The 27,111-nt window shown below is 37.4% G+C and overlaps 1 protein-coding gene across 6 annotated transcripts in view; it reads right to left on the reverse strand.

Annotated features, from left to right (window-relative positions):
• Positions 1–306: 306 nt before the first annotated feature.
• Positions 307–27,111, reverse strand: part of SOCS5 (suppressor of cytokine signaling 5) — a 75,875-nt gene continuing 49,070 nt past the window's right edge. For 3 of the 6 annotated variants that reach the window (XM_022573914.3, XM_022573918.3, XM_022573913.2), the window contains exon 2: positions 307–9,965. In XM_022573914.3, coding sequence (XP_022429622.1) covers positions 8,343–9,953 — 1,611 coding nt within the window. In that variant the 5' untranslated portion in view covers positions 9,954–9,965 and the 3' untranslated portion in view covers positions 307–8,342. The other 3 variants (XM_089923207.1, XM_022573919.2, XM_022573917.2) reach the window with 3 other exon arrangements.

A 27,111-nucleotide genomic window follows, 5' to 3' on the forward strand; every position in this document is an offset into this window, starting at 1 on the left:
CTGTGTTTGTGGCCTCCATTCCTCAGGCTGCTGGATTGTAGCTCCTCTCATTTCTGCTGTCTGTCCCCCTGGTAGGTGAGGTTGGTCCAGGGGCTTGTGCAGGCTTCCTGGTGGGAGCAACTGGCACCTGCCCACTGCTGGGTGGAGCTGGGTCTTGTCCCTCTGGTAGGCAGGGCCATGTCAAAGGGTGTGTTTAGAGGTGGCTATGGGATTTCTCTTGTTTGAGATTTCTCTTGTTTCCTGAGGTAAGGTTTGTATCACTATAAACTTCCCTCTTAGAAATCTAGATTTTAGGAGGACATGCAATAAGGTTTTCATGATATATTTGTCAGTAAAGTGGATAAATATATACAAGAGGATGATTAATTCATTCACTCACTTAACAGATATTAATAATCTACCCTGGGTTAGTACTCTGCTACGCATTGAGGATAAAATAGCAAACAAGGTAGAGGCGGTCTCTTTTCTGAGTTTCTCAAGAGGTAAAGTCAAAACCCAAACCCAAACGAATAACTTATTTGCATGTTTTTTGTAATAAAATCTATGAAGAAAACAAAAGCAGGGCAGAGACAGAGAATAATATGGGGGAGATCTCCTATAAATGGCATAATCAGGTCTCTCTGAGGAGGTGACATTTAAGCTTAAGAGATAAAGAATGAAAAGAACCTATCTTGCTATGTGGAAGAGAGGAAAGGTTGAGAATTTCAGGAGGGAGCAACAGGTGCAAAAGCTCTGAGGTGGGAACGATACTGGAGTGCTGGAGCCATCATATGAAGGCCAGCATGACAGCAGAGTAGTGAGCAAGGGGAAAAGCAGTGCTAGAAAAAGTTGGAGAAATATGTGGGTGACTCCCTAGATAATGAACTGGAGAATATGAATTAAGGAAACTCTAGAGGCCTGTTGTTTCAACAGTTTTATCAACGGTTTAGAATCTGTTTTTATCAGTTGTTGAAAATCTATTGTCCCCTTGAGGTGAAAGTAAGGGACAGAGCATTGGAAGAGATATGGACTTGGCTAACAAAATTAGGATCCAAAACTTAAAGTATCATTGATAAGAGCTTAGGTTCTGGCCTCAACCCGTGTTTAAAACCTAGCTCCAACATTCACTCTTCCTGTGACCTTGGACAAGTACTTAACACCTTTCAGTCACGTATCAAAGACAAGTAGGGGATTAGAACACAGCAGCTCAGGTAAATCTTATGTATTACATAATAATCCGTCTGCTGCATCAGGTTATATACGGTTTGTTTGCTGGGCCAGGAAGCTATTCTGGCAGCTTTCCCTCTAGGATTATTTTAGGTACATCACTCGGCCTCTGGCAGAATTCATAGATCAAATGTAGGCCCTTAACGTTTATTTTGTTCACTTCACCAATAAACTATACTGCCTCTAAGATTATCTACTTGAAAGATGAGAAACTTAGCATAGCCAAATTTTAGAAATTAATTTTAGTTTTCTAATCCTGTTATTATTTGGATAAAAATTGCCAAAAGACAGTACTTTAAAAATATAATTTACAGATTTTATCATTCACAGTATTGTAACTACTACTGTATACCAAAATTTTTCTCTATTCCTATAATGTCATTAAAATTCCATACTGCCTGTATTACACCCAAGGATACCTAAAAAATATTTATAAAATTAGATGACAAAAGCTTTAAATTATTCCAGTTCAATTTTTAAAAATATATTAAAATGTTTACAAAAATCACTATAAATTTAAAATAATTCATCTTAAAGATAGAAGCAAAAAAAAGTAGGATTAAGTGCATAATTGTATTTTAAGACAGATGAGAAAGTATTATACCATTCAGTGTAATGGTAAAGTTATATTAAGTTTAAAAAAATACCCTAAAATCTTGGGTTTCCAGTTATAGAGGGATGCTTAGTAAATACTTAGAGGAAGAAATATCAGGCAGTAATACTATACATTTCTAAATGTAAGACTGACTACTAAATAAAAACTCAGTGCAGGCTTCACTCACTCAAATTAAGAATGAGAAAAAAATACATCAATCACAATAGCATTTGGGGGGTTAAATTCAGTAACACCCTCTTAAATCTTATTTTGCCACCTGTTCTCAGCATTTTTGTCAGGTTGAAAAAAAGTTTTGATGTTTAGATTTTACATAGTTTTCCTAATTTCTCTATGTAAGTATAGCTAAGAGTGATGAAGTTTTCCCTATTTAAATATTACTTTTTTTGCATTAAAAATGTGCCTTTCAAAAATATGCTACACATATTTAGTTTTATTTTAAAATAGAGAGGATACATATTCATATTAAATGGGAGATACTAGCTTGGCTTTCTTATAATTTGCTTGAATTTGGAGAAATTATGACACAGTTAACTAACAATCTTCTAGGCAAGCAAACTGCTTCTTTTCCTTACCCCAAATTTTTGGTGCTATTTTTTTTTTTCCCTTGTGTGCTTTCTTTCTGATGTGCTCCTCAGCTTAATTCCAGTGCTATCAATCTGACCCAAGCAAATTTCACAGAGCGTCCTTTCTCCAGTCTCTCCTGGTCATAATCCATTTTACAGCTGCTGGCAGAATTTCTAATTCTACCTTGCTTACTTACGAACCTAGATAAATTCAGACTCTTCAGTCTAGTATACTCAAATGCTACACTCAACAAATTCTTCTACCACACCCTGCCCTCATCAGTTGTTACTTACCACTACACTTCCACACCTGACTGCTCCACCATCCACTAAGTCAATTTCTTAAACATTCTTGTGATGAAACAAATCTAAGGCACCGAATCACCCTGTCTCCATGTGGGTCACTTTTGTGTTTTTCCTTACCAAGCACGCAACCAGTTTTTGCTCAATTACTTTTTGCTTATTTTCATATATTCTCGTCATTACACATTTATATATTTGCCTCTGTCCCCATTAGTTTAAAAGTTCTATGAGATGAGGGTTCTCATCTTCTACTGAAATTGTATTTCAAGAAACCTTCAGTGACTGGGCCTTAGCAGTGTCAGTTACTCTATCCATTCAATGACCTGTCTTAAAAGTCTCAAGAAACCTAGCTCCACACTGAATCAGGTAAAAAGTAAATTTGGAGCACATCTGAGTTTACGCTCTAAAAGTGATTCAAGGCCTATAACTCTCTTCCTCCCTTGGTATGTTGTCATCTATCTGTATCCATATTGCATAAACTTTCATCTTCTAATTGTTAGAAATGCATTAAAAATAGTGGAAGGGAATATAATAAATGTTAAGAGCAGTTACCTCTGGAAGATTACAAAATGGGAGTTGAGAGGGTCGGGGTTGGTGATGGTAGAGAAAATGATAATATGGACTTTGCCGTGGTCCTGATTCTTTATAATCTTCAGTATTTTCTAAGTATTCCATAATAAACTTGCATTTCTCATATAAAAATTTGTACTAAAAAAGATACACAAGCCAACCTGACATAGAAAACATGACAACCAATTTGACATGGATGAAGTTTTAAAACTGAGTGCAAGGCTTATGATTCCAGTATTTAAAAACTTTTGGAATGGCAAGTCCTCTATTGAAAGCAGATGGCTTTCAATGATACAGAATCTTGAATCGACAAACTAAGATAAATGCCGCCATAATTACTTCCCCCGAAGAAATACTTAACCCCCTGCAAAATCCCTAGCTGTTACCATCCTGTCCTATAGTTTTAAATATTATCCATATAGCAACTCCCCGTATTTTACTTTTTTCCCTTAACTCTACATTCATACATCTGTCTACCCAATGTCTGTCTCCATTGAGATAATTAACAGGAATCTCAAATCTCAACATATCCAAGGCAAGATTTGATTTAAACCCTCCAATTTGCTCCTCCACTGTTGTTCTGAAATCTCAGCATCACCATCCTTTGCTCAAAATCGGACTCATCTTTGACTTCTTCTTTCTTCTTCACATCTAACCCATCACCAAATCCTGTCAAGTTTTTCCACCAAAAAACTCCTCCCTATGACTACCACTCCAGTCCAGGTTGTCACCATCTCACACTTAGGAAACCGCAACAGTCACCTTAATTTTGCCCCACTATCGCTTGTTCTCCATCTATTAAAGGGATATAAAGCAGGCCATGTCACTCCCTTACTTACCGTCAGACTCAGAATAAAATTTAGATTCCTTACTTTGGGCCCACAGTCCCAAGTGATCAGGCCCTTGCCAATCTCTACAAACTTATCACCCACCATTCCTCACCACACTCACTGGACTTGTCTTACTGGCATTCTCTCTTTCAGTATTAAAGCTCACTCCTGCTTTGAGATCTTTAGTTTTGTTTCTTTCATTAAAATACTCTTTTCTTTGATCTTGGTGATCATCTTCTCATCACTCAAGGTCACTATTCTCTAGTGACCCTATAACTTTGTCTTGTAACCCAATATATACCCATCACCTAATATATACCCACCTAATATATACCCATCACCTAATATATACCCAATATATACCCATCACCTAAAATGGTGACTGGCACATGGGTCTTCAATGAATATTTGTTGAATGAATGGCTGAAATGAGTCTAAATATTCAATCAAGCTTCCTGGGCATGGAAACAGTTGTTCCAACTGATCCCTACTTTGAAAGGACAATCCCTCCACGCCCCACCCTCCAAAACAACAACCAACCACCTCCCACAGAAATCCCACCCCAAATCTCCTTAGAAATATACCACATTATAAAAGACTGTGTTCTCTATTGGCTGTTGCAAAAATATGAAACAAAGCCTGAGCCTCATAGATATGTAGTTTTTATGCACCAAGCAGCATTGCCCCCTTTGGAAACGTTTCTCACCTTTAAGTCAGCCCTTAGTGTGCATGTTTACCTAATTTCATCTAGGTAAAACTGTTATGTGTTGCGGTACAGAATAAATGAAGGAACTGGTGTGATCTGTGGTGGTAACACACTACCAGAGATAGATATAGGCCCTGCATCTTTCCTAGGAGAGTTCTGACTCACTCTAGACTCTTTGCCTCTACCAAAAAGGAACTTTGTAACTTTCTTTGCTACAAAAATAAGGGATTTCTAACATCAATCTCAATAAAACGTACCAAACTAGTATTTAGTGCCATGGAGCAAAGGAAGCTTAGGGTGGAAAATGAATAGCAACCAGGTCAAAATGTCAAAAATGTTCATAAACTTTGAGTTTTGTCAAAATGAAGGTTAGAATTCAAGTATCAATTTTTATAGTTCAAGCCACTATAAATCTTATATAAACCTTCTCATGGACCATAGGAACACAGATCAGTTTGTGGAGTATGATTACTTGGGCTCAATTTTTGTCTAAAAAGTATAAATTTAATTATGACTCTTAGTAACTATATTTAAACCAAGCTGTTTCTTCAAAATTTTTTTTACTGTGTTTAGCCAGTAAAGAAAATACTAATGAATGCTTTCTCTTTTTAAGGTAACGGTATTACAAACAAGATTATAGTTGTAAGACTAAACTTCAGGTGTAGATAATCAAGTATGAATGGTACAAGGATAGTATATATATATAGAATAAGGCCTTTACATGATTTTGAATCAGATGGCAATATTAATGTTGAAATTAATAACAGCATAAATATATATATATATATGCATATGTATATAGGGAGTGTGAATGAATGAATAAGTGAACGTAAGAATGAGAATGGATATGAATCAGAGCAATCTTTCCTCGGGTTAAATTATAATTACTTCACTATGAAGTGTCTAAACTTCTAAAGAATTTCCTAGTTCTCATTAAAACGCACTTCAAAAAGACCATGAAAACACAAATTTAGTTGACAGGCTACAACGGGATTCAGAAAAAGACACAGTGAATATAGACTTAGGTGCAGTTTCATGCTGGTGGTTTTTCTTTTTTAAAATGTAAGCCACTAATTGTTTAAGAAAAAATTTTAAACCAAAAGTTGCATATTAATATTACACACTGAAACATAAGTGACTTTTAGCACAGTAACATACATGCTTACATAAACTCGAATATTTACACATTTAAAACAATTTCCATTTAACATATGAAATTTCTGAAATACATAAAAGCATTAATACTTTCTATAAAACTACAATTAAAACATCGATTTGCTACAAGCATACAAAACATCAAGTGCTTTCTTGGAGTTTCAAGTTACCTCTTTAAAATAAGATCTTGCTTGCATATATAGTCTTTCTCCAATAATCAGTATGAACTTTTTCTTCCCCAAGAGGTTTATTTTCCAGGTACATTATAAGCTCAAGAAAACGGACCCAACAATTATGCACTGTAATTATGTCATAACAACTTAATTGCACATAATGCTTTAAAGTAGGTTTGGATGAAGTTCTCAAACACTTTGGTATATGTTCTTCAGGGACTTCTATTAGAAACAACAGGAATTGTAAGTCCCTTCAATCCCCATTTTGCTTTAAAATGGACAAGTCTTTGGTTAAAGTTCTACATTTTGGGCATTTGTTATTAATTAAAATGGTCCCCAAACCAATAAATGGTGCTGATGTATTATTAGTTTACAAGACTTCATTTAACTTGTTTCTGATGCAGTGGGAGGCTATAGATATTCATTTATTATAACATGTCATCGATAGTTTCAACCTTTCACTTATAAGCAGAGAAATCAATAGGTTTAGCCAGTATTTCTCTGTTCATTTTCTGTTATAATCTAGACTATACAGTAATTTGCAGTAACTATAGATACTGTTCCACAGTATATGTGATTATGATTGGAAAGATGTATAGAATTAAATTTAGAGTTAGCTTAGTCGGAATAAGTCAATATTAGACTGTTCAGTAATTCTGCATTAACTATAGTAGGTTGTCAGGTAATGCTTATTTAAAAACCCCAAACCATTCCATTTACAAGAGAAATTGTTGCAAATGTATAAAACAGCAGATATACAAGGAGAACACCAAACGTACTTTATTAGCACAAAAAAGCAGCCGTAACAAGGCACAGCAAGCGGAAACATACATTAGCAGTCAAAGGGTTAGTGTTGCATACAAATATAGCTTTTCTTTTTTGTGGCCTTGGCGATAGCCATTGGGATGTAAAAGAACTTTCTGTAGCAGCCGGTAAGGAAACTAAGGAGCACTCACCAGTGGTACAGAGCACGTTAACAAAAAGACAGAAGAATGGATTCGACTACTTTAGTGCAAAATGTCCAGGACGGAACTGTAAATTCAGTCCAATACTAAGAAGCAAACACTAGAACTTGGTATTACTTCCAAAATAGCTCACTCAAGTAGTATTGCATACTATTCTAAGTGACAAAAAGGTGCTAAGTAAAGTTATTTACAGATACAATGGTTGTACAGTACCTTTTAAATCAGCAATTTAGGTTTAAGATTTTTCCATTAAAAATTAAGTGCACTGAAATTCTATAACTCGTACTTAAGCAATTCAGCTATAAGAGTTTACAACAAAGAGATAAATACTGCCATCTAAATTATGAATTACAGTTTAACAATAATCTCAACAGTCAGCAACCACGGTAGTATTATCTGACTTGTCTGGGTATCTTTCAGTCTCATTTTCTTCATGGTTCACAAACTCATCACGGGCATAGAAAAAGATCCAACTTTAACGAGTCAGCGATTTGACTGCACACGTCACCTTAAAAAATCACACGCAGGCCTGCTCTGCAGCAGCTGTTCCCAATGTGCTGTGTTAAAGCACTCATTAAAAAATGAACACTTAAGGCCTTAAATAAAGTTCTACTACCAACTTTTCATAAGTCTGAAATTTTAAGAACTACTACTTAGAAAACTGGTTTACTTAACAGTACCTTTTGCAGAAGAGAAAAGGAGACTATCAACACTTAAGTGAACTGCACTGCACTATGCCCTTGTGGCCAGAAAACTGCATTTTTTTCTAAAAGGAAGGCAGTCTTTATTTTTTGGACTTCCAAAGCTTGATTTATAGTAACTACAAACATCACTACTTTTGGAAGGTTATAGAAAAATTCTTAGAAAAAATAATAATTTCAAACATTAGTCACACTGTTGAAATCCTCATCCAATATTAATAATTTGTTCTTCAGTAAGAAATAGAATTCTTCATAGCAAATGCCCCAGAGTTGCTTCACTCAGTTAACTACAGCCATTAAAAACCAAACTGTCAGCTAAATCGGCAGAATGTTTTTGTAGCCTTACCGAACACCTGTAGCTGTATCCTCTGTTGTCTCAATAGGCACCACGTTTATCTGAGTAAGTAACAGCAGATTGCACCTGACAAATACTAACACTAAGCTTACATACTGTACTGAAGAAAACCTAACACTGATATGTGTGCTTGCTAGAGGTGTACTGCCCGATGCGCATAAAAGCAGATCTAGTTAATGCCCTTTGGGGACAGGAGGGTTTACTTTGCCTTGACTGGTTCTCGTTCTAGCCAGCGAACTCTAACTTTTTGTTTATAATGATACTCTTTTAAAAAATCCTGTAACATTGACGGTAAAGGGAGCCCATCAATTCCATCATACGTAGTGCACCTGCAGATGACTGCACGGCAGATGTACTGCAGGCTAAAAGGGAAGGTCCTATTTAGTGATATCGTAAGCAACGGTTCAAAAAACATGCAAGAACTGGGGTCTTTGTAATGTTCCAAAAGTCCTGTTACAGTGGAGGAGTGAAACACACACGGGTCGTGAGCATCAAAACTAAAGTTGTGATTCCACTGTTCAATTCGGGCATGCAGGGATCTGTTGTAGCGACGGAAGCTCACAGAGAAGAGGTAGTCCTCCTGTGCAGAGTCCCTGAGCAAAAATGTACCTTCAGGTTTCCCTTCCAGAAGGGCTTCTGCTTCGTAACGGTCCATCACTCCCCAGTAACAGGGATTACCTGTGATCTGAAGCAAATCGGGCACGAGGCAGTGTATGTAATCAATCTGTGTATGGACTTTCCAAGCTCCCTGTCTGCTAACGTGGGCATGGCTGTCTCCAGATACCTGACGTTGCTTCTGCCTCCGTGACTGCAAACACAGCGTGGTTGTGTCCTCTTCAGAGTCACAATTAGCTTGTGGAATTGCAGAATTGTCCCCATTTATTTCAGTCATTCCAGGAGCTAACTTTGGTCCCAGTTTATATAACGGGTTAACCTGTGCAGTGGCTTCAAACGTATGTATTTGTGCGTTGGGAGGGGGGTCAACCCCTTCTTCAATACTAAGCCTCCTTCTCTCTCGAAGCCTATCTTCTTCATCTTCTGTAGAAACCAAGGATGGATCAAATGTATCAAAAAATGTTGAATGTGGGCTCACAGGGGCTGTATGCTGTTTAATCAAATGCCATTTTTGGGCCAAATCCGAGCCAGCAGGAAAAGGGCATTTCTCAAGCATTAACTCAGAAAGGTGTATTTTTCTTTTATTAGAAAAGAGGGGCTTTGACTGCTTGTTGTAAGTTCTCATGGGAAAACACAAGCCCACAGTATCCTGCAACCTCTGTCTCAGAGAGCGACTTCCTACGGCTCTGCTGGAAACGCTGTCCATGTCGTGCACAGAGCTTACACCATATCGCCTCTCTCTCCTTTGAAGTCCACTTCGAGTTCTACCAAACTTTTTATCGGTATCTAGTGAACTCTGTGTCTTTGTAGAACAGGAATGTTTCTTCTTCCCACCCCAAGGAGCATGTCGAGAGTAGGAATCTCTTCTTGCAAGTCTTGTTCCTGGGGTGACACATGAGTCATTATCCTTTTCAATGCTTATTTCAACAATCTGAGGAATTTCAGTGGCACAGTTTCGGTTTCTCCTTGAAGAATTCTTTGAAGGGCTTAACCCCAGTTGTAAGGCAACATTTTCTCTTAAGGGACTGCTTTGTTGCTGAGGAGCTGAGTCTCCTATACTGATGTTTTTGTCTTTGACAGACAAACATCTGTTGGAGTTCATATCCACATTTTCACTACGGCTTCCTCCCTCATGACTGAAGAGATTCTGACACCTGTATTTGAAGTTATTCCACATTTTCCCCACTTTATCCATTGATTATAAGACCTAAAGACAAAAACAGGAAAAGGAGAAAATAAGTTAATCAAAGTAGTGTGTGAAAACAGCAAAGGCAGTAAGTACCCACCCTCCTTCTTCTCATTGGAAATTTCAGGGGTTCTGGTCAGAAATTCAGCTTACATTGCCCTGCTAAGGTGATGAGGCTCTTACAGTGTCTGGCAGCTGTAAGGCCAGCAGGCCCTTCTGTGGCACTATTATTCAAGCTAGTCCTCACTATGCACGTCCTTTCAGATAGACTACTCAGAACTCGGGGGAAAGGAAACAAACCCTTAAACTCTGGTTGGTTTTTTTCCTATGCATCGACCTAATTTCATTATGACACTGATTTCTGTCTCCTTTCTTTGAATAATTTAGGTACTGCCTCAAGTATTACGAAGGGAAAGTATATTCTGTATTGTTGAAAGGTATCTGCATTCAACTTCTCAAAAGTGATAATCAGGGCCACATTTCTGTAATGCATTAGTTAAAAAACCTTTAAGTAGTAATCTTACCAATTTCACTTACCAACTAACCGCCGCTCTACTCATCTGGCAGTCTAAACCTTACAGGTCAATCACCTGTAAACATTCCATATCTGCCCTCCTCACCCTAGGACATAACAAATTTTATCCATGATTTTGAAGAAGCAGTTTGAGTATAATGGAAAATAGGAGAAAAGAAAATAAAATTTAGGTTTAAATGGAAGATGTCTTTAAGCTTCCCAATTCTTAACCCTGGAAGAGCTTGAAAATAGCAGTTAACAGAAAAAAAGTTATGATACTTTAGTAAATAAAAAACAAAAAATATGCAATTTGGCATCTTTATTCTTACTCCTTTAAAAAAAATCTAGGGCTTCCCTGGTGGCGCATTGGTTGGGAGTCCACCTGCCGATGCAGGGGATGCGGGTTCGTGCCCCGGTCCGGGAAGATCCCACATGCCGCGGAGCGGCTGGGCCCGTGAGCCACGGCCGCTGAGCCTGCGCGTCCGGAGCCTGTGCTCCACAGCGGGAGAGGCCACAACAGTGAGAGGCCCGCGTACAGCAAAAAAAAAAAAAAAAAATCTAAAGCAGTTTATGGCACTTTATAAGTGAGTTATTTTAAGACTACAACATTTATAGGCACACTGTCTCATTCAGTAACCTAAAAGTCAACATTAGATGAAATGGAAAAGCCTAAACTTAAAATTCAACTAGTTTTGTCACAACATGACAGCCAGAAGTTTTTAAAAAGTGTTCTTTTTCTATTTTGCCATTTAGTAAATATGGCACTTTTTCCGCTGAATTTTTTGTTCATGTTTACTATGTCATTAGGTACTACTCTGCACAGTTTAAAGTCAGTATCGGAAAACGATCTGAGTTGTTTCTTATAGTGGTGAGAGTCATTACAGCTGATCCTTCCATAACTGACTAATCCTCTTTGTCAGAAATACCTGCATTTTTTCAAGAAGCTGAGTAGGATCAAGAAAAATAAAGAATAAACTTTCTTAAGATGAGTTACATATCTTCCCTTTAGTTTCTCACAGAAAGGGCTCTTGGACTAACAGTGCTCTTGGACTAGTGACAATGCCAACATAGAGAATTTATGTCTATAAAATCATAAATTGTACTTTCAGATTCTTCTTTACTAAAAGCATACTATTAAGTGGTATATATTCTAATAAAACCTATTAGATGGAACTGTTAAATCTTATTAAACTCTGTCAGAACATTCTGTCTCTTCCTCCTTGCAAAAAAATTTTTTTGTAAGCCTTTTCTGAGGCTTGCACCATTCGAACTTAACATGCCTGTTGTTATCACTTACTGTTTTTTTATATTAAGATTTCACTCATAGCCCTGTTATTTTTAGGACTAATTCCTGCTACATTCCTGTTGACTCCAAAATTTGTAGATCTACTCTTCTGATACCTTGGTCCCTTCTAGCCTGGCTTCCTTCTCATTTCTTTGAGTTGCTTTTTATTTTTACCTAATTCATACATTTGTAGTTCCAAAGGTCAAATACTACTACGAGGCTTATAACAAAAAAGAGCATTGCCTGCAACATCCTCTCCATTCTTGATTCCCACTCCCAGGGAATCAAGGAAAATTACTTTGAATTCTGTTAGCTGTTTCTTGCTGCTATTTTCCTCATGTTTCTAGATAACATGTTCATATTGCTATTGGTTGATAATATTCTATTGGGTGATGGAAATAACTTACCCCCAAAATTTTGAGGGCATTATTCCACTGTTGGCTAGTGGCTTCAACATGGCTGTTGAAAAGTCTAATATCACACCAATTCCCAGTCTTCTGTATGTGACCTGTTTTTATTTCGTGAAAAATTGTACCTCTTCTTTTTCTCCTTAGTGTGGGACCTTTTCTACACTCGTTGTGCCAGGCCCTTTCAGTGTCTTTTTATTCCCTCACCTTCCCTCCCTCCCTCCTGACAAATCCTTTTCATTAGACACTCGACCACTTAGATTCATCTTTTGATTATCATATATCTTCAAGATTGCATTTCTTTTCATTTTCTATTGGTAGATTTCTTTGGTATTACTTTCTAACAGTTCTCTAACAGTTCTCTTGCAGTTACAATTCTTCCTATCACAGTTTTAATTTCCAAGACCATTTTCTTGTTCTCTGAATGTTTTTTAAAATAATAGATTTATTTATTTATTTACTTTTGGCTGCGTTGGGTCTTTGTTTCTGCGTGCAGGCTTTCTCTAGTTGTGGCGAGCGGGGGTTACTCTTCGTTGCGGTGCGCGGGCTTCTCATTGTGGTGGCTTCTCTTGTTGCGGAGCACGGGCTCTAGGCGTGCGGGCTTCAGTAGTTGTGGTGCGCAGGCTCAGCAGTTGTGGCTCACGGGCTCTAGAGCACAGGCTCAGTAGTTGTGGCGCATGGGCTTAGCTGCTCCGCAGCATGTGGGATCTTCCCCGGACCAGGGCTCGAACTCGTGTCCCCTGCATTGGCAGGCAGATTCTTAACCACTGCGCCACCAGGGAAGTCCTGAATGTTCTTTTTAATAGCATCCTATTCTAGCTTCTTGGATATAATATCTCATTTCTCTACAGATACAAAGTGTAAATAAAATGTTTTTTTTAACATTTTAAATATTTTTCTCTCCTTAAATCTTTAGGTCTCTGTTTTTTATTTACTTCAGAGGCTTTCCGCAAGTGTCTGATGATGCATCACCACCAACATGCTGATCAGAAGCTCTGTCCACTTGGGGAGGTGGGGGTGAGTGGGCGGTGCTTGTCAACTGGCTTTATTACAAGGTGATGAGACAATGAGTTGGTTTTTTATTAGGGAATCCTCAGAAGTTAGCATCTGTAAACCTTGTCTCCTGGCTGCTCATCCCAGAGAGAAATGCTCCAATCTCCTGTCTGGGGCATAGACACCTGACTGCCACGCTCTGAGAAAAGGGAATGGTGAGGTCTTAACCTCAACATTCAGACTTCCGCTTAGTCCCTGTTTTTCAAAAGTTGTCCTTATTTTCACAAGATATCCCTTCAGTTACAAATAACTTCTTAGATTAAATTTCTCCCAGCTCTAACCCCTTGTTTTATCCAAGGTAAAGGAACAATCGTTTCCAGGCTGCTCAGGGTGAAGGAGGACACATGGGAGACTGATACACAGACTTCCCACCGTTCCTGTTTTCAGCTCCATACTCCACCCTTACCTTCTGAGGTAACTGGTTCCTTGAATTTCTGAGCCAGCAACATAAACTGGGTTGCTTCTTTTTTTTTTTTTTTTTGCGGTACGCGGGCCTCTCACTGCCGTGGCCCCTCCCGTTGCGGAGCACAGGCTCCGGACGCACAGGCTCAGTGGCCATGGCTCACGGGCCCAGCCGCTCCGCGGCATGTAGGATCTTCCCAGACCGGGACACGAACCCGTGTCCCCTGCATCGGCAGGCGGACTCTCAACCACTGCGCCACCAGGGAAGCCCTGGGTTGCTTCTTTTTAACATCAGGTTTTTAGATCAGCTTTCTCAGTTCTACTAATTTCTACAAACCTGCTTCTATCAAAAACTTGTTGACCAATCAGGCCTACTTCTGTCTCCTCTCATTTGCTTTCTACTTGTGATTTATGCCTTCTATTTTTTTTTATTCCTTTCATTTCAGTGGGGTTCTAGGAGGGCGTAAAGATAAAATGCCAAAGTTCAATCTGACATATTTAACTGGAAAGTCCCCCTTTCGCTGTTAAAGAGAGTGAATGGTCCTGCACAGAAAATCCCCCACCCAGATTAATGATTTCTTCCAAACAGAGAAAAAGCAAATTTTTCTGGGATGAGGGAATCCATACAATAATGCTGGCTGTAAAATATAATCACCTGGATGTAACTGGAAAAATATACAGCTTTTTAAACTGTACACAGGCCCCCTCCCAAGAAATTCTGATTCAACTGGCCTGGAGTTGGGCCTGGACACTGCTATTTTTTATAAGCTCTCTGAGTGATTCTAGGGCAGTGTAAAAAAGCCACTGGCCTAGGGTAGCCTGGTCAGAGGCTCCAATGGTAGCTGTGAAAGAGACAAGTAAAAGGACACTGCTCTGTAGTGGCTGGTGGCATGTGAATAGTACTAAATAAACTACCTACCACAATCTTATCACTGTTTCCTTTTTTTATTTTTGCCATGTATACAAGAGGCCTGCAGAATCTTAGGAGGAACTGTCTAGAACAGTGCCTCTTAAATTATATGTAGTGAAGAGCCAGTTTCTTTTTAACTTCACAGACTGATTCTTTTGTAAGATATAATAATAAATTGCTTAAAAAGTGAAACGTAGGGGCTTCCCTGGTGGCGCAGTGGTTGAGAGTCCGCCTGCTGATGCAGGGGACACGGGTTCGTGCCCCGGTCCAGGAAGATCCCACATGCTGCAGAGCGGCTGGGCCCGCGCGCCATGGCCGCTGAGCCTGTGCGTCCGGAGCCTGTGCTCCGCAACGGGAGAGGCCACAACAGTGAGAGGCCCGCGTACCGCAAAAAAAAAAAAAAAAAAAAGAAATGTAAAAAAGGATATATGAAATACAAGTGCCAAGTTTCTTATTAGATTGAACAGATATAAAGTAACGGTTAAATTGCTATAAAATATTTTAAATTCTTGCTTCAATTTCTATACTTAACCTGTCATAAACTGGTAACAAACTGTAGGCCGGCACCAGTTCATGGTCCATACTTTAAATAGCTCTGGTCTAGAGCTGTGCTGTCTGATATACGTGGTTACTGAGTCCTTGAAATGTGGCTAGTGCCACATATTGAAATAACAATAGTTTGCATACAACTGGTAAAATATAGAATTAAAATTAATTTCATCTGCTTTTTACTTTTTAAATGTGGCCACTAGAAAATTTTAAATTACATATATGGTTCAAATTATATTTCTATTGGACAGTACTGATCTAGAGAAGGGGTCAGCAGGCTATAGACCGAGAAGCAAATCTGGCCTGTGGCCTATTTCTGTATAGACTCAGCTAAGAATGGTTTTTACATTTTTAAAAGGGATTAAAAAAACAAAAACAAAAAACCCACAAAGAACATTCGACAGAGACCACATGTAGCCTACAAAGCCTAAAGTATTTTCTCTCTGGCTCTTTACAGAAGAAGTTTGTTGACCTTGGTCTAGTGTATGTAAGATTATAAACCACACCACTGCAGAAACTAAAAGAGCAATATTCAAAAAGTACAGAAATCTCTCTTCTCCATGTTTATAAGATAAATTCTGTAGCTACCTAAAGATATTTCTTTGATAAGCAAATTATACCTAAAAAAATGACTGTCCATTTTAGAAAGCGACCAAACTTAAAACCACTTATTCCATATACAGTTCTTTGTAAGCTGTATAAACAAGTGGGACATGCAGAGAACATTTGTACTTGCCAGGTGACAGTAGGCAGTTTCTAACACTAAGCCTTTGGTTCAGTTTCACAGACAGAGCATGAAATTTAGTGGTTTCTCTATTCCTAACGGGGAGACTGCTGCTAGATTGCATCGTGACAAAATACCCTAATTTAAAGAAAGACTGTTATGCTTCCACACCCCTTTGGGGACAGAAAGTAGATTTTTCCTAAGATGGGGAATGCTATGTGGGCAGCTGTAATACTGGGAAGAAAATCACTCATAGTGATTCACAGAAGAGTCCATGTAAGAATCAGGAAGGCATTTCAACTATCTTATTAATATTTACAATGTCAGTCTGAGGTTCTTTTATTTGTTTTCTTGTTAAATTTTTGGGAATGTGTTTGGCTGAAACCCTTTGAGAACTAAATTAAAACTCTATTACTTTATGGTTTTATATAAAGTTACACAGGGCTATAAAAAAGTGTTAAATTTCAACTGTATTGATTCTAGATTGAAAGTTCATCATCTCTCACATTTCTATACCTGCAGAGTTATGCTTAAAACTATCCAAAGCAAATTTCTGAAAAGTCATTCCTTCCTTGAAGGACAATCATAATTTAAAATTGGTTTTATAATAATGTAGTAAGTAAAATAGCTTTTGCTGAAAAATGATACTTAACAGGATAAGCTATAAATCAGAATTATGAAATATCAGAGGTCAAATTCTATTACTACAAAAATTTACATATATTAAAAAAGTAAAGACCATACATAGTCAATGGCCCTCTTAATACCAAGTAGTATCTATTACAAAATTTCCACAAAACAATTGAAATAGTTCCCAGTTCATTTCAATGGGACTTGACCCACACTTTATTAGAAATAAATTAAATTCAATAAGTTTTAAGACTACATGGCATGCCACAGTGAGTAAAGAGGAAGAATGTGACCCAACTAAAATCCCTCCTCTACTGTTTAGTCTACCTAGGCTACTTAAGTCATGGTAATACCTTTCCAATAGAAAGCTCTTCAGTTACAGTACAAAAACTGGGACACATGGCTGATTAAAGTATTTCTGTGCTAAAGTCAGGTACAAGAGGCAGCTCAGGAGATTCCATTTTTGATTGATATTTTGGGGACATTTCAATAATTTTTAGAAAAAATAATACAATGTTAAATATTAAAGACTGACCCAGAAATCCAGGGATGCATGGCTATCATAGCTATGCTCCCTTAAAAGAATCTGAGAACCACTGGAGTTTTTTAGAAAATTATTTTAAAATTATTTACATACTTTACTGTGACATGATCTATATTATCCAACTGGATGCCTGTTTATCTTTTATACTGTTATTTAATATTATATTCAACCATATAAAATTGCTGTTTTGTGGGTAATAAATGGCCACATAATTCAACCTCAGAGTTACAGTATTGCACTATAGATAATATATCAATACAGTAGACCATGTACATGTGCACTCAAAAACCGTGGAGTCCACCGACCTAGTACACTTGGAGACTTCTTCCCATCAGCTAAGTTATACTTTTATTTCGCTTCCAGACCTGTTCATGCCATTTATACTTATTATTGTAATTAGCTGATTTGTTAATTAACTTAACAGAATGCGGGGGAGTAGGGAAGACTGAGTTGAATGACTTTGAAATACTCAGTAGAAGTGAGATACTTATGTTGCTGAATTAGGTACAGACAAGAAAATAGTTTTAAAAATTGGAAAAAATATTGCAAAAATACATAAGGATTCTAAACTCTGAATGTATCAGAAGAGTCTAAATTCTTGTTCTACTTAAAAAACCCAAACTGGAAATCTGAGAGGATATATTATGGGTGTGGTTTCTGAAAGATAAACAATATGGAACTGGCAGCTAATGGACCTACTCCCAAAGAAAAGGCCTTTGTCCCTTAATAACAAGACTGACAAATGAACATGCAGTCGTGTTCTTAGAGTAAAAATTTTAAGGCATGCATCCCTTTTTATGATTTCTTGCTTTATTAGACTCTGCAGACTACTGTCTCTGACTGAATCAAAGGAGAGGTCTTCCTTAATAATCATTTAATTAATTTTATAGTAGTGCCAGGTGGGAGTAGTACAAAGTCCTAATGATAACAGGGAGTCATGATCTAGATTAAGGGATGGTGAGCAACGAAGACTTCTCTCTGAGGAGGTGGTATTTTAAAATTTTGTCCTAAAGGATGAGTAAGAATGAATTAGGGACAGTGTTCCACAGGTAGAGGCAGCAGCATTTGCAAAGGTCCTGAAGCAGGAATAAGCATGGCATGAACAATGGCTGAAGCTAACATAGACTAGCAAGTGAAGGGAAGAGTGCCAAGATGAAGTGGAAGAGGTAGGCAGGCCTATAATCCACGGTAAGAGCATAAGAAAGGATGTTGATACTGCACAAAGACTACTACGGAGGTCCAGGTAAGAACTCGACTAGGGTGGTGATAGTGGAGATAGAGATAGATTTGAAATGTCTAGAAGATAAACCTGCAGGATTAAAGATTGCCTTGAAATGGGGAATGAGGAGGAGGTGTCAAAAACGAGTTTCCGCCTTGGGCAAATGGGTGGAAAGAGATGCTATTTCAGAGACAGAAAACACAATCGACAGAGCAGTTTTGGCAAGTGAAGGGTTGAAGAGAGTTAATAAATTCAATTTAGGAAACATTGCAGTTGAGACTGTCATTGAGACATCCCAGTTAAACCTCATCAGTCTGAGTGTATATTCAAATAATCTATTACTATACAGCAGGGGTGATAAACTACCGTTACTTGCACCTATACATATGAATCTCAAAGATATAATGCTTAGAGAAAGATACGAAATTAAGATATATACACTATGAATCAATTTATCTTTTAAACAGGCAAAGTCCAAAATATGTTGTTGAGATATGTATACATATCTAGTAAGAATATAAAAAGCAGGTAAATGGTTACCTTTGTGGGGAGGGATATAGAATTAGTGAGAGGTACTCAGAAGCCTTCTAAAACACTGTTAATTTCCTATTTGTTTGGCTGGGTAAAGGCTATATGATTTTTACTTATTAAATATTCTTTAGACTTCACTTACAATTTTACACATTCTTTCCTGTACACGATACATTGCACAATAAAATTTTAAAAATTATACAGCCACATTTTGACCATAATGGGAATTAATAACCAAATATTAAACAAAAAATACCCACTAGGAAAATAAAAGGCTCTCAGGTAAAAGAAGAATTCAAAACTGAAAATTAGACTATTTAGAAAATAGCATATTAATCTCTGGGGGATTTTTTCTGTATGGCAATTTGGTGGTTTATCAAAATGTTCCATTAAAGGATGGAACTGATATTACAATTTGACAAACCTAGCACATGCACACTCAAAAGAAAACTACTGGCTTGCTCCACTTTAATTGCAATGTGTGAAACATTACTCTGACCAAAAGAACCCAGAGCAAAAGGTATATTCACAGGCCTATTGTGAATGTTTTGGTGTCTATATTCTATGCCTATCATCTACTATGAAAGTCATAACTCTTTCTGTAGGCTTGTATACCACTCGAAAATGTTCTGATATTATTATAACTAATGGATCTATATGACTAAATTTCACTTCTTTTCTAGAATACTACTTTCAACTATATGGTCAATTAAGAATACGTTTGCTCCAATAAAGATGTTAAAAAATAAAATAAATAAAAACAATAAAATTATCAAAAAAAAAGAACATGTTTGAAACCACATGCCTAATTTCAAGGGATGAAAGAAGTTTAAGAAGTTGATATATTTCTTTCTTTATATTAAGGGAAATACAGTAGTACATCTTAAAAAAGAAGAAAAAAGAAAAAGGACATAAAATCAAATTAAGAGTAACAGTGTTATATAGACTCTGCATTAATACTGCCCCCCCAAAAAAACACAATTTAAGAGCTATTTCTTTTTCTGATTAAAAAAAAAGTATCTAAAATTTGCATCTCTGCTTCTTCAGTTTTACTCACACAATTCTAATTTCCAGTGTCATACAGGAGGGCGCTCTGAACCATCAAAATCCCAGATTCTTAAACCCTGTAGTGATTCCGCCTGAACTTTGCTTAGGGGCAACATAATGAAAAGGGCATAGGCAAGAGACAGTCAGTTGAGGGGGTGTGGTAGGGAGGAGGCTGAATTCCAACTTCACCACTTACGAATGCTGTGAACTTTGATGTAGTCCTTCATATTTCTGAACCTCAGTGTCCCTCTTGATAAAATGAGGATAACAATATCCGCCTCATGGGTTGGATGTGAGGATTAGAAACCATATCTATAAAGCCTTTGGCTCCCAGGAGACACTCAAAAGACAGGAACTTTTAAAATGTTACCAGTACTATCTAGCATAAAGCTTTAGCTTCTCTTTCTTTTTATAAATGATTGATTCTCCCTTTCATTTCTTCTAGGACACGCCACAAATGTCAGTATTTTCCTATGCACAACACATGCAGGATTGCAAGTTCTATTATTAATCATTTAAACCTCTATACTATTCCCTAGGAAACATTACAGGGATTTCAGTGTTCCTTAGCAGTCGAAGCTATAGCTCATCTACAACCTGAACTAAGCATAGCCAATCTGTGTAGTACTGGGCAAGGCCCAGGAACATAATCCTTATTCATTTTTTTGCTTCAAAATTCCTTTTTAGTCTTTAACACCACCACAATTTAAATTTTACCATATAGATACTGCACACTAGGGAGGCATAAAATCCTAAGCTATGCTTCCTTTTCTATGGAGAAAGTATCTTATGTAATATACTAACAAACATACTATTCATTGAAATGTTTCTTATCTGGCCAGCATTACTGGCAGACTGTGGTGGAACTTACAAAGAACATGTGCTTTCGCTTCAGAGAGCCCTAAAAGCAAATTCAGGCACTCACTAGCTGTGTGAAATCTAAGCCTCAGCCTTTCCATCTAAAAACAGGAACAACTACCCCTCTCTTACAAGGGTTTTTAAGAGGATAACATGACATAAAGGTACGTACAGCTGAGTCTATAACAGGGGCTCAAAAATGGTAGCTTCTGTTATACCACCAATCCACAGGGCAGCAGAAGCTACATGTTGGTGACAGCAGCAAAAAGCAAAACTTTCTACTAAGCATCATAACAGTATGTGATTAGTGCTGTCTCGGCAATGCCTGTAACGTTCCCTAGAGCACAGGGCATCAACCCCACCCCTACCCCACAACACACAGGCACACAAATCTCCCTTACGACCAAAAGGTGAACTTAGAAAGAAACGAAGACCAACAAAGCAACTCTCAACTCTCAGTTGAGAAACCTAGTGGATCAAGCTACCACACTGGTTAGCCTTAACCCAGAAAAGAATCTCTGATTTGGGACTGCTTAACAATGAGCTCACTGTGATCCTGCTAATAATTTACAAAGTATACTCAATTACCAATGGTAAGTGAGCAGCTGTAATCTGGACCATTCCCTTCTCTAGGAAGGATAACCATTTTGTAACTCTAGTAGTTTAGTATCACAAGAAATACAAAGACTCTAAGGACTAAAATGATTTTTTTTTAAATAGTAACACTTTCCTTCTGTTGTTTACCTAAAACCACTTAGAATACAGTTATCATTCCTTTACAAACTAAAGTATACTACTGTCTTCTATGCCAGATTATAGGCCTGAAGAAACCAAGGTCTTCAAATAATTTGACAGCTTATAATGAATCGAAGAAAGAAAGAAAGAAAGAAAAAAAAAACATAATCAGGACAACTTCCTTTGTTTTTTAATCTAGATCCTCAAACTGGCCTAAGTAAAAAGAAATTTTAAACATCTTGAAATTAGTCTATGCTTTAGAAAGATATTTGGGAGGAGTACTGGGAGAGATAAAGACAAACAGGATACCTTTTAACCATTTAAGAAAACTAATTCCAAGAGAAGCACTCTGACCAAAATTACAGACCAGAAATTCCAAGCAATATACCCCAGTTTTATGTTACGTATTTTATTTTTTAAAAATAAGACAATAAGGGACTTCCCTGGTGGTCCAGTGGTTAAGAATCCGCCTTCCAATGCAGGGGACGCAGGTTCGAGCCCTGGTCCGGGAAGCTCCCACATGCCATGGGGCAACTAAGTGTGCGTGCTCTAAAGTCCACACCACAGCTAGAGTAAAGCCCACACGCCGCAACGAAGATCCCACGTGCCACAACTAAGACCCGACACAGCCAAATAAATATTTTTTAAAAAGGCAACTGCCCTTAAAAAAAAAATAGGACAATCAAAAAACCTTTAGTTTGTTAACAGAAATGAAATAAAGCCTCACCTATCAAAAGTTGAAAAACAGGTAATCTAAAAAGATGATAAAAATATATATTCATTTTAACATTTACTGATGCTACATGCAGAAGTGCTTAGCAGTTTGGAAACTGCAAATGAGAAAAGGGCAGTGGGGGCAGGGGCTTTAGAGAGAAGATAAGTGCTTTGAGCCAGTACACAGACCAGAGCAAGAGACTAAAAAAACCTTAGAAAGCATAATAGCCTGGGGTCACAAACTACAGGGATACACAATGTAAGACATTAAAAAAGGAGCAAACATTTAAAAGAAACCACGATGAAGAACTTTAAGCCAATAAATTAAAACGCTTTTTAAAAACGGATGGCTAGATTTGTAGAAAAACATAAAATTTCAAAACTGACTCAAAAACAAATGAAAAAGCAAAGCCCATAACTCTAAAAGATTTTGAATCAGTAATTAAAAATCTCTGCATAAGAAAAGCACCAACCCAGGCAACCCTGACTTCTGTTCCAGGCAAAAGTCAATCTGTCTAACAACTATGATTTCTAATCACTTGTGTCCAGAGCAAGAGGTTAGGGTCAAAAGAGAAGCGAGAGCCATCACAGTAAGGCAAGAAAAAAAAAAAAAAAAAAAAGCAAAACTGATAGGAAAGGAAGAGACAAAACTCCCCATTTTCAGATGACATGATTGTCCACATAGAAAACCCTAAGGAATCTTAAAAAAAATTAAAAAAGGAAAAGAAAACCCAGCAGGGTTACAGGATACAAGATCTATATGCCAAAAACAAACATATGGAAACTGAAATTAAAATGGATGCAACAAAGAACATGACCTAAAAGGGTAAGGAAACAGGCTGATGGGACATTTCTTTAAAATAATGCCTTTAGCCAAAGCCCTAACTTCTGTATGTTCCAGAAGGATGAGGAGATTCAAACTGCAGGGGGAGAAATATGCTAGATATCCTAGAGTTACCACTGCCTTTATACTTCCCCTAGGCAGTGGTGAACTGGAAAAATGGGGTTTACAGTCCACTCCAGAGCCCTATCAGGTCCTCTCATCCTCTCTATCTCCACTGCCCTCCTCCCAGGTTCAGTCTTCATCGTCATTTGCATGTATTACTTGAAACAGCTGCTTAAATAGCGCACCTTCCTCCACTCTCACTCCCCTCTAGAACATCTGCCATAAAATTGATCCCAGAATTTCAAGCAGCTAAGAAAAGTCAAGGGACTCGATGTCTGGCTGCTTCCTCTACATCTTAAGAACTCAGCACAAAAGGAGCAACAAAACAACAGTTATCAGTATTATAATTTAGGAATGTAAAGATATAGCTGAAATCATCTCACCTGGAAAAATAACATAACCAATGGGTTGTTTTTATGTATATAAAGAGTCTTTCTCTAAAAAGGAGAATTCTGAGTGGTCACTCTTCAATCCTTCTGAAGATAAAAACAAAGAAACTCTTAGAAAAAAAATTAATATTTCAAATAGTTAAAAATGTAAATAAACAACCAAGAGAGAGTTGTGAGGAGTCTTTCATGGGAGATGTTACAGAGGATAAGCAACCCTCTGTCTCTAGCAAGCCCAGGTAGTCCTTCCTCTACAAGCAACTGAATTAACTAACCTCAACCATCTGTGACTTTTTTAAATATTAGAATTTAAAATATAAGCATAGCATTCCACAAATAGACTCAAGTTATTTCAGGTCTAGCGGTAGCACATCAGATACAACTCTGGTTCCTAATCATACTACTGTCTGATTAAAGTATAATCCCCTAACGTCCAACATACTGAGTTATCTAAATAGTCTTGAACTCTCTAGCTAGTCATGTTTCAGTCAGGTGCTGATTTAATGTTCAATATAAACACTGCAAGTTTAGTGTCAGCTGCAAAAAAAAAGAAAACTAATAAAAGCAATACTGTTCTGTCAACACAAACTTTCCCCTTCCTGTTTTCCCTTAAAAAAAACCTTCCTACACAGTTTAAGATATATTTACTTCCCTTACACACAGCTTAAAAATGAGGGTTATTCCACAGATAAAGTAAGTTTAAATAGTTTCAAAGATGAATTGAGCAGCTTAAAGTACACTTAATTCTCAATATTCTTTGATAATGAAGGAAGCAGTACCTCATGAAAAACAAAAAATTCTTAGACATTCTGTCAGATCTGAAATGAAGTAAGATTTACTATTAAACTGTTCACATAACTGTTTGAAGTGTAGCAAGCAAAAATTGTATAACTGATGGCAGGTAATTCTGGAAACCCACTTATATGAGATAATTCTCCACCTTCTCAAATAGTAGGCTAATTCTCACAATAAAATGTCAAACTTTCCAGTTAAACACGTGGACCTAATGTGTATGAATCATTCCACAATTGCTATTTCTAAATAGAAATCACAAATATACATGAATCAAAATCTGATTTTTAAAAATCTCAACTATTATGCTGAAAGAGCTAGTTTAAGAAATATCTAACCAGAGATTGTCTAAGCTCTACCCCTTATCAAACTACTTCACCAGAAAGACACATGTGTGGTTTGTATTATTTTGACTGCCTGCAGACATAGTACTCTACCATAATTAGAACTTAATATTATGCCCTTAACTTTTATTAAGAGTTTATAAAATAAACTGCCTTGTATTATTCTATGTTCTATAAAAGTGGTATCAAGACATCATTCTTCACATAAATACCCACACAAAAAATCCATCTTTGACTTCACTGCCAAGATTTCTCTTTTAAGAAAACTGATATGTTTCCTTTAAGCAGACAATGCGAAACATGTAACTCATTGTTCCTCCTCCTTTCTGCTATTACTAACAGGAAACCCAAATGGAAGGCCTTAGTTTATAAATTTCTGACAGACTTTCAGATATCCCTCACATGCCCCTGCATAAGTCTAAATCAATTATCATCATACTAAATGTCCAAGTGTAGGTTTATTGTTAATTAACTTTTTTCCTTCTTTTTGGAAGTAGATGGGAGTAAAAATAAAGTTAACAGATTTTCTGAAACTAGAAAACTCTATACATCTGGATCTAAGAGTTTGTAATCTCATATGTTCCAATATTAGAAGAATGGGTGAGCATTTCAATGAATTGTAAAAACAGACTCAACATAAATAAATATAAGAAACCATTTAACCTCTCAAAGAAGAGATGGGAAAGTCTATTTAAACAAAATGCTGAAGAAAGAGACCAAAACGAAATTATCAAAATACTTAATGACTGAACATTTAAAACTTCTACATGTCAAAAAATGCCATAAACAAAATTAAAGGACAAGTGATAAGTTGGAAAAAAATTTTCAACATATGACCAAGTGTTAATACATTTATAAGAAGATAAAACACACCACCTCAAATAGAAAATAGCAAAGGACATGTACAGAAAAATCACAACACTTGGCCAATAAATATATGAAAAAGGTCATTCTTAGAATTGATCAGACATCTAGATTAAAGTGTGATATAAGATTTTTCCCTTATCAACTTGGCAAAGTTTGTTTTTATTTCTTTTACTTTTTTTTTTTTTCCTGCGGTACCTGGGCCTCTCACTGTTGTGGCCTCTCCCATTGCGGAGCACAGGCTCCGGACGCGCAGGCTCAGCGGCCATGGCGCATGGGCCCAGCCGCTCCGCGGCATGTGGGATCTTCCCGGACCGGGGCACGAACCCGTGTCCCCTGCATCGGCAGGCGGACTCTCAACCACTGCGCCACCAGGGAAGCCCTCTTTTACATTTTAATGGTAGTATCTAAGCATGGTATTGTGAAGCTAGTATTTTTACACATTGATGTGAGGATATAAATCCACATGGCATTTATATAGTATTATGTATCAAAACTTTGAAAAGATGTATATACCTTTTGACTCAAGGTTTCACAATAGAAGTGTACTCCAAGAAAATAATCAGATAAAGACACAAAGGTTTATATACAAGAGATATTCACCATGGCATAATATTAGCAAAAAAATTGGCAATAACTGTATTGTTGAGTTAATAGAGGATTGGTTAAATAAATTGTAGTTCTTTCATTTACTGGAATAATAGACATTAAAACCATGTTTCTAGAGCATTTAATGTTCTGGAAATATTCATGATATAAAATAAATATGGTTATAAAACAGTATATAAATTGACCTCAACATATACATATAAACATATTTTAATAAAAAGATTATGGATAGGAAATACTACTGTGGTTATTTTGGGTGGTTTTTGATTATTGTAATTTCATTTTTTCTTTTTTCTTTTCTGTACTTTCCAAGACATTACATTCAAATGTACGAATTTCCTGGCTGGGAAAATGTTATTTAAAAAGGAAGTAGGGTCTTCCCTGGTGGCGCAGTGGTTGAGAGTCCGCCTGCCGATGCAGGGGACACGGGTTCGTGCCCCGGTCCGGGAAGATCCCACATGCCGCGGAGCGGCTGGGCCCGTGAGCCATGGCCGCTAAGCCTGCGCATCTGGAGCCTGTGCTCCGCAATGGGAGAGGCCACAACAGTGAGAGGCCCGCGTACCGCAAAAAAAAAAAAATAATAATAATAATAAATAAAAAGGAAGTAGATCTTCAAAAAGACCAATCTAATTTCATATTATAAACCCCAAATTATGTGTAAAATGCAGAAGAAATAAATAATGAAGTATTAAGAAAACTTTTTAAAGAAAAGGTGGGGGAAGAGTGTGGAGGAAAAAGACACAAAAAAATGGGGGTTAGAGGGGCAGATGAACACAATCAGTGGAGAAAGGAATAACAAATATGGAGATCTCCACTAAAGCCAACGTGATTCTCAAACAGTACTGGGGATCAGTAGCAAATAACATTGGATTGGGAAGTAGGAAATATTCTTTGCCAAAGAGTACCAAGAGTAAGTAATGTGCATTCTTTTGTATATGGAGATACTATTTATAGCAGCGGTCCCCAACCTTTCTGGCACCAGGGACTGGTTTCGTGGAAGACAATTTTTCCACGGAGGGGGTTGGGGGAGGTGGTTCAGGCGGTAATGCGAGCGATGGGGAGCGGCAGATGAAGCTTGGCTCGCTCCCCCCCCCCCCCCCCCCC

The sequence above is a fragment of the Delphinapterus leucas genome, chromosome 13 (genome assembly GCF_059928025.1).
Source record: "Delphinapterus leucas isolate spDelLeu-1000000601 "Yukka" chromosome 13, BTC_Dleu_Yukka2, whole genome shotgun sequence".
Lineage (NCBI taxonomy): Eukaryota > Metazoa > Chordata > Mammalia > Artiodactyla > Monodontidae > Delphinapterus > Delphinapterus leucas.